At 42.7% G+C, this 12,752-nt stretch overlaps 1 protein-coding gene across 1 annotated transcript in view; it reads right to left on the bottom strand.

The window, feature by feature from the left end:
• The window catches only part of AOAH (acyloxyacyl hydrolase), a 216,151-nt gene that overhangs the window by 22,526 nt on the left and 180,873 nt on the right, over window positions 1-12,752 (bottom strand). Inside the window, exons 16-19 of the mRNA XM_058296776.2 lie at window positions 9,659-9,831; window positions 3,530-3,588; window positions 3,379-3,438; window positions 1,940-2,036 (exon numbers count right to left, since the gene is read on the bottom strand). Coding sequence (XP_058152759.1) covers window positions 1,940-2,036; window positions 3,379-3,438; window positions 3,530-3,588; window positions 9,659-9,831 — 389 coding nt within the window. The remainder of the gene's footprint in view (window positions 1-1,939; window positions 2,037-3,378; window positions 3,439-3,529; window positions 3,589-9,658; window positions 9,832-12,752) is intronic.

Here is a 12,752-nt window from a genome sequence, read left to right as displayed (position 1 = left end):
CTCTGGTACTACAGCTGGCTCTGGGCCAGACATTGGGTAGCCAGGGCATGAGGGACAGGGACTCTGAACCGGCTACCTGCTACTTCTAGACACAGAATTTAGAAGGGTTTCACATTAATTCACACAATCATACAAATCATGATGTGATGTCAATGTAGTATCTCCTTTCCAGAACCAGAAAGGGAGTATAGAGATGATCATGGAATTGCCTCCAGTCCCAAAGATAATAACTCACAGAGCTAGAGATCACACTGGAAAAGAAAAAAGTCCCATGTCAATGTTAGACATCATATTTTTAATAGCTTTATCTATATTCAAGGTTGGTGATGATCAAAGATCACTTGGTGGTGCATTTGTTTATGCCAGAAATTCATTAATGAGTCTTTAACTCTGCATTCTAATGAGAGGTTATTTATCAAGATGTCTCTCTCCATGAGAGAGATGTGTATCACCTAGGCAGGAAATCTAGTTAAGGGAGATAAGTCTTGTTGAAAAGATGTGCTGGATTGAAGTACTAGTGTCTGCAATGCAAAACGTGTCAGCTAATGTAATATTTGATAATTCATGATGACCATCTGCTCCATCCAGATGCCTGGGCTGGGGCAGGGGGGTTGTGGTGGGGAGGTAGAGATGAGAAATCTTCCATCCTGTTACAGCATACACTGTAAAGCTTTTCATTAGCATCATCTCAGTTGGCAGTCAATCAACAAGGGACTTTACTCTTTTGTGAAAATTGCTTAGGAATGAAAGTGAGTCTGGAAGGATTAAAGTTGATAAATTATGACTTTGAGTCCAGATATAAAGGCTAAATCAGTAGTCCCAGGAAACATGCCTGTTTTTGTGTGGTCATTTGTCAGTGATCCCCGTGTTTGGACAGAATGCTAGGCAAATAACTGTGGGACATTGACTCATGTACCCCAACATAAGATATCCTCTTAATCTTAATCTCCGTTCCTGTGGGTGTGACCCCATTGTAAATAGGACCCTTTGAAGAAGTATTATCAGTTAAGGTGTGGATTCATTTGTGCATAGATTTTCTAAAATTCTATTTAGATGTGGCCAAACTGAATCAGGGTGGGCCCTCATAGTATTACTGAAGGCCTTATAAAGAGAACCCAGAAAGCAGAGAAAAGCACGGGAAGAAGCCGGAGGCCATTGGAAACCGGAAGATCAGACATTATGAGAGATCACTCTGCGAAAGGCAGAGATGCAAACCAGGGAACTCCAAGGGTTCAAGATTGGAACCAGCCAGCACCAGAACACCACAGGTTTATGGCGAGAAAGAATGGCCTTGCCGATGCCTTGATTTTTGGAACTTCTAGCCTTCAAAACTGTGGGATGATAAATTCCATTTTTAAGCCAACCAATGTATGGTTCTATTGTAGCAGCTCTGGCACACTAAGACAGAAACAGCGATGTTCTTCCCAGAAAGCTGCGACATGAGTTGCCTGCCTTGTTACAGTAAAATTCTCAGGTCGTCTCTGAGGTATTTTGATTGGGTTTATCTTGTGTGGGGAAGCTGCATCGTTCCTGAGCCTCCTAGATCGTCAGTGCTCACTTTGAGAGGCACTGCCTTATCCCTTCCTACCCACCATTAGTGCATAAGGTAAGCCGGACATTTCCTAAACTGGCTAGAAAAGGTTAGGCAATTCCATTAGCCTGTTGGCTCCCAGCCCCAAGTTTTTTCCAACTGGTTGCTAGTTCTATTGTTTCAGGGTTCTAAAGTGATGGGAAAGCAAGGAGGTAAAGCTCATTCCCCACCACCTCAGGAAGAGCCACCCCCCCCACACACACAGTTCAGTGCTATGAATGTGTCACAATGGGCAGGAACGACCCTGCCCGATCTACTGCCTACTGGCTTGTCAACTGCTATCCAGAAAAGCTCAAAATCGTAGCTGCTGCTTTTGTTTACTGTCAATACCTAAAACAAGCAACTTACTTTCTTGGAAGCCAAAATCCATGTAGAAAAGATCGAAGTTTGTAAATTTCTCACTGGTGGCAATTTTTTTCAGTGTATTGGAGAGTTGTTCTGCTCTCTGAATACAAGAGAAATAGGGAGAATTCTATGAAACCTAGACTTGGCTTTAGCGAGACAATTCAGGCAGAACAAAGAAATCGATCCTCCCCACCTCCGCTCCATTTTTCTTTTTCTAAGCCATCAGCAGAGAGCAGCTCTGAACATTAAATTCTATTCATGTACAGATGGCCAATGAGCAGATAGGAAATGTTAAAATTCACCAGAAACCAAATTAAAATAATTTGATACCAAATTAATTAAAATAATAAGATACCCCTCTTCTCCCATGGGATTTGCAAACAAAGGCAAACAGCTGTGATAATATCCAGTGTTGACACAGGATTGGTGAATGAGGATGTGCATTGGTTTAAACTTTCTGGAGAGCAATTTGGCAATATGGATTAAATCCTTAAAAATGGGCATACCGTTTGCCCCAATAATTTGACTTATAAGAGTTTCTCTTAAGGCTATAGAGATGTATGCAAAGATATACACCTTTATCAGTACAAAGGTTCACTACAGTGCTATTTATCATAGTGACAAACTGGAAACAAATGTCCATCACCTAGGGATGAAATACACCATGATGCACTCATAGGCTGTAGATACTAGAATGATTACAAAATTATGATGTGGAGGGAAAATTTTTGATCTACAGTAGAAGGTCTAACACAGTATGTCTCTTCTGATACCATGTAGGCAAAGAATACAAGTATCTCTCTATGAAAAGTAATGTCACAAGGATGTAGGCACATATTAACTTGGGTGGTGGGATTTTGTGTGATTTCTATTTCTCTTCATCCTTTTTGTGCTCTTCAAGTTTTGTTTTAAATTGAAATATATTTATTTTGCAATTAGGAAGATAATGAGTATTTTACAAAGAGATCATTCACCGTAGGTGAAAGATGTGCTCGCCATTTTGCTTGAACAACAGATTCTCTCAAAGAAGAGAGGACAAAGGATTTGGTCAAAGAGAAAGGTCTGGGCGTTTGGTCCTCTTTTATCTTGGGAGAACTCCAGCCATAGGGCCTAAGCTCATTCATTTCTCTCCACCTCTACAATATGCCTAGGACCCGCTTTAACAGTGGGTGTGTGTTGTGTGTGTGTGCATGCATGTGCGTGTATGAGAGAGAAACATACAGATATAGGCACTGCAAGAGCAATGGAGAAACCCAGAGAGAGGCAGAGGGAGAGAGATGGGCATACCACAATCTCTCGGCTCCTCAATCCCTGGGCAATTTGATTTATTCACTAGCATGGGGACCAGAGCCCTGCTAGAATCCCATCCCCAATGAAATACTGCAGCAAACACAGGTAAAGAATGATCAAAGATGGTATCAAAGGGCCTTTGGCAATCATACCTCTGAAGTGAGCATCCGGAGCGTCTTGTTGGAAGACATCCAGCCATGGCAGGGGCTGACCTGAGAGCATGAAAACACCACTTTGATTAAAGAGGAATGGCAACAGATGATGGGAAATGGGGCCTTTGAACAAATCAGAGCTCGTGCTCACCTGGAGGCAGTTCAGGAAGGAATAGAGCTGTGCATAGGTCACGTCTTTATTTAGCTGGCCTGGAAAATAGAGAGGTCTGGTGTGTTGAGTGCACTCAAATATAGCGACCGATTCAAGACACTTGTGGGCAGTCCTGCCTCCCTGGCAGAAGGTTGGCACTTCCAGGGGCACATGTCCTGCATTTTCATTTGACATTGCCCTTGAAGAATGCCTGGGTGCTCAGGGTCATATGCTTTCTTTCTTTTTGAGACCCTTAGGAATTGAGACCAGAATTGGGTTAAGGAGTGGAAGAGTTTCCTCCCATCTAGAGCTTTTGCTCTTGATGTGGCCTCAGGTGGGGTTGGAGAGACTTGACTCTACCTGGACTTCAGGGAAAAGGGATATGAGTATCCTAGGGCCCAATATGGGTCAGAAGGCCTCCAACAAAGGATTTTGAAGAGTGGTGGCTTTCTCCTATCAATGATATGAAATGCCAAGTTCCTGTGGGGCACAGTGAGCACTCAAGGTGGTGACTGATTGAATACTCCTATCTGAGTTTATAAAGCACTCACATTTGACCCAATTACTCCAAGTGGAGGCCTGGGCAGGGCATTCTGAGCATCTGAAGATCTGACCACTCCGTGCCCTGTAGCTTGGTGAACTGAAGGCCTCCAAGGAATGTCTGTGTGGCCCTTAGGAGTGGGAGACCAGCACATTAGGAAGCTTTCACAATCTGGATTAAGGGTTGCCCAGTAGATACCTCACTTGAGTCCTAATTAGCAGACATGCACTACACTTATATTTTGGTGCAGGTTAAAAAGGTACATAAGAATGCAGGTGGTGGCGGACTTGGCCCAGTGGTTAGGGCGTCCGTCTACCACAGGGGAGGTCCGCGGTTCAAACCCCGGGCCTCCTTGACCTGTGTGGAGCTGGCCCATGCGCAGTGCTGATGCGCGCAAGGAGTGCCCTGCCACGCAGGGGTATCCCCCGCGCAAGGAGTGCGCCTTGTAAGGAGAGCCACCCAGTGCAAAAGAAAGTGCAGCCTGCCTAACAATGATGCTGCCCTCACGGAGAGCTGACACAACAAGATGACGCAACCAAAAGAAACACAGATTCCCGCCCGTGCCTCTGACAACAACAGAAGTGGACAAAGAAGATGCAGCAAATAGACACAGAGAACAGACAACTGGAGTTGGGGGGGGGGGGGGCGGGGAAGGGGAGAGAAATAAATAAATAAATCTTAAAAAAAAAAAAAAAGAATGAAGGCAATAAGCACCATATGCGAGAGTTTTTCCAAACAACAGTAGACGTGGAATCTATGGGATGGTTTCTTCTCTCTTCTAACCCTTTCCCCTTCTTCCCCTTCTCCAGCATACCCACCCCCAAAGGCAATTCCACTCATGCTGTGGCTAAGACACAAAATACAGGCTACCCAAATCTCAGGGGTGAATGACTGATGCCAGATCCATTAACACTTCTCACGCTCTCAAGAAAATAAAGGAAAATAATAGGACCTATCTCAGAGCAAAGAGAAAGACTGAAGGTGATAGAACACAGTCTTATTTTTCACTTATACTTCAAATCAGTTAGTCTGAAAGAGAGATTCAATTTTCTTGTCATAGAGGAAAAATATATTATTTCTGTGTGGGTGAGCAAATCCCACCCTGGAAAAGCACAGGCTTATTACTGCCATTAAAGTCACAGTGACACGCTAGGACCTTCTCTCTTCTGCGTCTTCCCACTTTAGATGCTTCCCAAACCACCGCTTTTTCTGTACGGAATCAGCACAAAGCTCTGAACCCTCATCTTTTCTCCAGTCCTACTAGTCATCTTTCCCTCTACCTTTTGGCTTTTTGTAATCTGTCCCCTTCTTGTATGTGACCTTGCTTGTCTCAGCCCAGCCCAGCTGCAGTGACTGATCCTTCAACCTGCACTTCCTATCCTCTGCCCAAATGACATGGCTATTTCAAGCACTGTGCCTGGTGGAACTGAGCTGGGCTGGTGAGCTGCAGCCTTCCCTCCTTGCACCCTGTGTTGTGCTTCTCCCTCAGTGCCTGGCTGCCATCTTGTTTCTTCATTGGGACTGGGACCTGGTAATAAACCTGAGGTAGCTTAACAGGAGCCCTGACCAGTCCCTTCTCCCTGAGGGGTGGCCTTTCTCTCTTTACTCTGCACAGCGGCCAAGGTCTCTTCAGCCTGGGAGTGGTAGAACCTAACCACTGTCCATGAGTAACCCTCCTGTACCCTCCCCCCATCCAAACCCGGATTGCTGCCATATTGAGGCTAACACTAAAGGGACACAGTGGGTCCTGCTTCTTGCATACTGTGACCTCAACTTCGGGCTCTTACTTGGGGGTTATGCCCAGCCATATCCTTGTTCCATCCTGGCTTACTCCCCTCTTCATGTTCTTTCTCCTGTCCTATTGCTGAGGTTTCCCAATCCCTCTACCTCCTTGCTGTTCTGGCACCAGGTCCAGCTAGATTGCTTGATAAAGGGGAAATACTTCTTGTGAGTAGCTATGTCCACTGTACAGGATGCAGGCATGTTAGGTGCAGTTAGAAGTTTGGAAAAGCCCAGTGAGTTGACTTCCTTTCTTTCTGACACTTCTATCTGTTAAAAAGTGGGGTGACTTTTTAGGCTTGTCATGTGGAAGGTCAGTAGGGAGTGCTTTTAATGGACTGTTGGTTTAAAGAAAGGGAAAGGGGAAATGTTTTTATGCTTTTCCCACCTTTTGGCATTGTCACATTCTTTCTTTCTTTTTAGGTATTAATTTTTATCCTTGTTACTTTAACAATAAAAATGTCCCATTTTAACTATGTTCAAATGTACAGTTCAATGTTGTAATTACATTCACAATATTGGGCTACCATCACCAACATCCATTACCAATTTTTTTCATGAGCTCAAATGGAAACTCGGCACCCATTTAATGGTCCTTTTTGCAATGTTACTGATTGACTGATCCTAGCTCCATGTCATACAAGTAAGGAGACTGGAGGATGTGACTGGCCAGAAGGCCAATCTGGTTAAGAAATCCCTGGAGGAGGAAGGGGACTGTCCCTCAGCGCCTGGGAGCTATCAGGGACCAAGGAACTATTTACCCTCAGGCCAGAGGGGCTGTGCTGTATGTATGTGTTGTGCGTATGTGCATATGTGTGTGTGGGTTGACAGAGATGCCAGAGGCTGGTCCAGTGAATGCCATATGCTCCCATGTTTTTTCTGAAGATTGAAGGGCATGCTCTACCCCAGCTGGCTATAGTGGCAGCTTGTGTCTCAGTGATTCATACGTTCTTTAGAGCAAAGTCTTTGGTATTTATTTAATGCTTGGAACATAATTGAAATTTTAGGCCATAAAAACTTAGTACCAACAAAGATCAGTCACACTTCCATGAAACACCATCTGAATGTATTAAACCTTAGAGAAACTGCATTCATTTAGACTGGGGGAGAGCCAATAATAAAATATAAATTACAAGGTATTTTAAAGGACATTTGGTTTCAAGTTTCAGAGTAATTAATTTTTCTTTGTTCTTCTGGTTTTTTTTTGGTGGCAGAGACCCTGCAAGGAAGGCCTCCTTGCTGACTTATTTGTAGCCAGCAATCCCTGACTTCTTAACCACAGTCTAACCCTTCTGAAAACTTCCAGAATGCCGATGGTTTGTACTACTGTGTCATTGGTACTCAGTAATTTGCTTGGATCAATGTGGTATCCCCTCCAGTGGCATTGCCTTTTCGTTCTCATTTGAGGACAAGGAATCCATCTTAGTATCATCTTTACCACCAAAGCACATAATGGAGATTTTTAGAATAATTGCCTCCTTCATAGATTGTGCCTGAGAGACTCATGACTGGTCAAACCTGATTTTTTTTTTTTCCCAAAAGAGCTATGTAAGTAGAATCCTAATGTGTGAGACTTAACTTCCCAGTAATTCCTCACAAAGGAAACAAGGTCTCTCCAGGGATTTTAATTACTGGTAGCCATTGTGGGGTTGTCATAGCCCTCGGCAGCAGTCATGGGTAGGATTCAGAAACTTGACTGAGAGATGCTCGGAGGGCTTGACCACTCCCTCCTTCCCGGCAGGAGTGAGCCAGGAACCCATTCTTGTTCTGGGCCTCCACTACCAGCCGGGAGATGCTGGAGCATCTAACATTTTCTCATGTGAATGATCAGGCTGAGTTTTTACCTGCCTCCCGGGAGGGAGAGGACAAAACAGAGTGTAGATATATCGGTCACCAGTGGGTTCTCTGCTCACCAGCCTACTGCTCCTTGAACTCTTTTCTACTCCTTAAGAGGTGGCAAGGTCAAGTCTAGGGATTATCATTACCACGTTTCTGGGCTCAAATATAAAAAGAAATGGCTAAACATCCTTTCTAGCTTTATTCAACTCTTAGCCCAATGCCCCAGAATCAGACTCCTGTGTTGAGCTATTGATTAATATGAGATCTGTTCCGGTCTAGGCAGAGCAACCCAACTCTGGAGATTGTCCAGCATTAACCTGTTTCACTGCTGGTTCATGCTGGAACCAAGCTCTGTAGAGTGATTCCCTTTGAACCAGTGGTTCTCAGTCCTGGCGGCACAGGAGAATCACCTGGGGAGCTTAGACCAAAAAAATTGTGCCACCCCAGTCTAATTAAATCAGAGTCTGTGGGGCAGGCATTGTGGTAAAGCCTTGATATTAGTATTTTTACAAAGCTCCCAGATGAGTATTTTGTGTAAGTCTTAAGATGACAAACCACTGCAAGACAGACTCCTGCTAAAATGCAGACACACCCGAGGAGCATGACTTTCAGTGGATCAATTACTGAGCTTGGTGGGAATGATGATCTGAAAACAGGGTTTAGAGTGGGAGCAGGAGAAGAGAGACAAGAGCCGGTCATAATCCTCTCTTGCAGCCTCTCACCTTCTGTGAGTTATGAGATGCCACCAAAGGAGAAATGGGGAGCCTGAGGAAAGGTGATCTACTTCCCCAGTCAGTCTAGGAAGGACCCTGATCCTTCACTGAAGAATTTACATTTTATTTCCCATGGCAACCAGGCAGCAGAGATAATTTCAGTTATGAATACTTACCTAAAAACATGAAACAAAATTAAGATGGTTTCAGCATTCTCCCTAATTACATTCCCTCCCAAAACACAACACTACACAACAAAACAAAACAAAATGAGGGCTGTTTATAAAGAGCAAACTTGTTTCACTTTTTAATTCTCCCCATCTTGTGCTATGAAACGCTAGTACATGGTTAGTGGCTGGAGAGGCCACTTGAGGGGGACAAGGCAAACCCTAGAAAAGGGTTTCCAGCCTGGGCGCTGTTGTCGTTTTGGACTGGATAATCTTGACTGCAGGGGGGCTGTCTTGTGCATTGCAGAATGCTTAGCAGCTTCCTTGCCTTCTACTCTCTAGATGGCAGTAATACCAACCAGGGGTAGGAAGGCACACAATTGCCCCCTGTTGAGAACCACTGGCCTAGAGAATCCACAAAAGTCAATGATGATGAGCCCCTAGTCACCATTTCCCCTCCCCCATTCTCTTCCAAACTGCATGGAGTCATTAGTACATTCTGTGGTCAAGTCAAGTGAATTGCATGGTCTAGCCGAAAGAATTTATGGAGGCAATCTAACCGGAATTCATGGAAGGGGAATGGGATTTGAAATCAGAAAACACAAAGAGAAGTCCCTGTTGGTGCTACCGAGTACACTGGGAGCACACATCCCCAACCCACAACTTCTGTCCCCAATCATTTCACTGTCCCCAATTCATTTCCCATTGAGGTTTGGAGAAATCCTTCCTTGTGCCTGGGGGCTGTCTCCTGTTTGGGCTTCAACAGCTCATGCTAGATCCCACCTTTGGTAAAGCAGATTCCTGATTTAAACTGTTCCCTCTCAATTTGTCCTAATTCTTCATTAAGTACTTCTCCCCTTTCTGACTTGGGATTTGATTCTGCTTACCTTTGGATACTGACTTACAGATGCTGTACCTGGGGGACCTTTCTTTTATCAGGTATGACTCATGAACTGTAATAGCATTTTAAAGGTACTTAGATGTATACAGCTTGAAATACCTATCACTGTGTTCACATTGAATTACATAGATCTGAACTATATATACATTGATATTGTTAAAAGGTAATAGTATGTCTTCAAACCGATACCGAGAGGATGATATCTGTTGTGCAAGTTGTCCCAGAGAAAGGCTCCATCTGCTAAGCCATATAAAATAACATGGCTGCCATTAGGCAGGCGAGAATTTAGATATTTCAGAGTCAGCATGACTTTGGAGTACAGTTTCTCAGGAGTGGTCATTGCTGGGACTGAGTCTTTCTTCCTGTTGGTGAAAGAAACAGAAAACATCTTAGATTATACAAATACAAGATACGCACATACACATATGGACACACAGACACACAAATTATGTTATTTTGTTCTGTTTGCAAAATACTTCTGGCTTTCCACTTTTTAAGGCATGTGGTAAAATTGCATTTCCTGACTCTTATGTTTGGATGGGCCATTGACCGCTTCTGGCCAATAAGTTGTGAGTGAAAGTGACATGTATCATGTTTGGTGGTGTGAGAGCTTCCAGAACACTCTTTTTCTTTCCCATGAGTATGAACAATGTTTCAGGTAGCAGCTGCTTCACCAGTCTGAGTCCTGGAAACAGAGTCCCATGCCAGTTCTTGATGGACATGTAGTGTGAGTAGAAAGTAAACTGTCACTGATTTTCACTCCTATGATTTTTTAGGGGTTGTTTGTTCTTGCAACATAGCCTCTGCTATCCTGACTGATATACACAGCTAATGGAAGCAAAGGGATCTGGTATTGCTTACTATTTATTTGACAATTTGAGATTGGCAACTTGGTCTTTAAAATCTTTCGTGTGTATCACAGGGAAACAAAATTTCACTGAGAAATGAACTTGCATTATATGTTCATGCTATGTTTTTCCTTCCTACACTGAATTTAGGCTTTCATGCATTTTCTGATGGATGAGTTTTCCAGGCTGTAGGACTGCAGCACTGTCTGCCAGTGAACAATTCCACTCTGTGTCACCTACTTTCTCTCTATAGTGGTGCTTGTGCTCTACAGAAAATATTTGAATTTTTAAATTATTCTTTTTTTGTTTCATAAAAGTTAGTAAAAACATAAAAGGAAGCATAGGCCTAAAATCAAATCATTTGAGACAAAGGTGAAAATCATAAGTGAACTGAAAGTAGCAAATCTTTAAGCTCAGTCAGATATTTATTGAAGTTAAATTGGTCGACTTATTTTCAATTGGTCTGGAAAAGAAGAAAAGTAAAAGAATATATGAAATAGTAGGGCTATATCAGAGAAGGTTATGTGTAAAAGGCAGAGTGTAAATAGTGATGCTAGAATATTTTTTGGCATTAATGTATAAGTCTATTATTGTTCAATTTTTGCATGCAAATTCTGTACATTTTTTCAGAAACACCTCTAGTTGGAATTAGGATACAAACCTATATTAACCTGGGGATTGAATAAATAATTCTTTAAGGTTTTCATCTACTGTTCAGGTTCTAAACTGACTGCTATTCATGACTTTTCATTGAATGAAATAATGCTATAGACTTGTTTTCTATTTTGGGTCCTTAAAATTCCAAATTTAGCTAATGACTGCGAACTGGCTGGATTCTGGGCATAAGTGACATGGATAGAGAGGACAGAAAGAGGGCGCCAGTGGCATCTGCTATTCCCACTTTTAAAGGTCTCCTAATAGACATTGGCACTGTCTTTTTGGAGGGCAGTTTTTTCCAAATGTATCAAAATTTGAAGTTGACTTAAATTTTGACCTTCTGGGAGGTTATGCTATAGCAGGATTTCCACTTATTTGCCAAAATGTATATATTAGTATTGCAGTGTTGCATGGAATAGTGTAAAACTGGAACAGTTAAAAAGCCTGGTTAGATAAGTTATGTACCTCCGTACAAAAGAATGCTATGTAGTCATTAAAAAGAATGAAGTAATCTGTATATATTGATATTGAAAGAGTGCTAAAAAGTATTATTTGCAAAGATCCAATTCCACAGCAGTATGCATAATATTATTTCATATTGAATTAATTCAATTTCAATGAATATTAATAAATTAGTAAGTTAGAATTTGCATAGAAAAAATTTAGATGAAAATGCATTGAACTCTTATGATTGGTTTGCTTGGAGCAGTGTGACGGTGGGGAGGTTAGGGAATGATAATGGGGAGACTTTCACTTCCTAAGTCCTGTATTATTTGAACTTTTCATAACAGATGCTATTTATAATCAGAAGAGCAAGAAAAATATGAGATTCCCAAATTATTAATATTTTACTCTATTTTTTAAAGTAAGGAGAAAAAACTTGTTTCCCCCTTAAGCTTTAGAGGGAGGGGCAGAGAACATTGTAATTATCTATCATTTTCCCTCCACCTATTTCACTTAGTAAAATGAAATCACCTCCCAAACTGGCTGCTATCCAGGAGGTGAAAAGGCTGCCCAGGGGCGTGGAGGTGACACCGGCCAATCTCTGTTAGCAATGTGTACCCGTTGCAGAGGAAAAGGCAGTGCAAGCCTCCTGTTGTGGGGTGTTTGTGGTTGTACATACTTCACTCTCTGTCATGGGTTGCCTGAACTTTCTGAAAACAAAACAAAACAGAACAAAGGATGTCTACTCTTACATCACCCCATCTTGCAGAACTGAATGTTAAATTCATGTTTTTCATTACTATGGGAAAGATGATACTATTTTATGAATAAAAATCTCCCCCAAAATGCATTAAAAACCCCCGTGAGGATTTGAGAAAAGGGTGCCTACCTGCCGGTGTAGGTGAGCAGGGGTTGTGGCTTGCTTTGCCTAAGCACAGGAGAGCTGGAAGAGCCCCGGTGTGCAGAGGGTCTGGGCTGCTGTGGGAGCCACTCCCGGGCCACCTTTCCAGGGTAACTGTGTTTTACATTCAATGTGTGTCTGAGTCGGCAGCAGGGGTGAAATGAAAGGCAAGTTGGGCCTTTATATCTTGGTTTCTGTCATTGGTAAAACTAGCACATACTGCCTATTAACATTTGCCTTGGCACCCTCTTTTTTTTCTTTCTGCTGATACAACAGCACTTTGGCACAAAGCAATTACGCTGAACTAAGGCACAGCAAGGCAAGAAAGGCAGGATGAGTTGAAACGGAGCAAAGTCTCCCAAACTCCCTATTTAATTATTATTGTTTTTTGGATAGAGGCACAACCCTGTTGATAAAGAATCGGTGTGAATTT

This window comes from Dasypus novemcinctus, chromosome 5, assembly GCF_030445035.2.
Source record: "Dasypus novemcinctus isolate mDasNov1 chromosome 5, mDasNov1.1.hap2, whole genome shotgun sequence".
Taxonomy (NCBI): domain Eukaryota; kingdom Metazoa; phylum Chordata; class Mammalia; order Cingulata; family Dasypodidae; genus Dasypus; species Dasypus novemcinctus.
The sequence above is the reverse complement of the archived record's forward strand: the minus strand, read 5'-3'. Positions and strand labels throughout refer to the sequence as shown.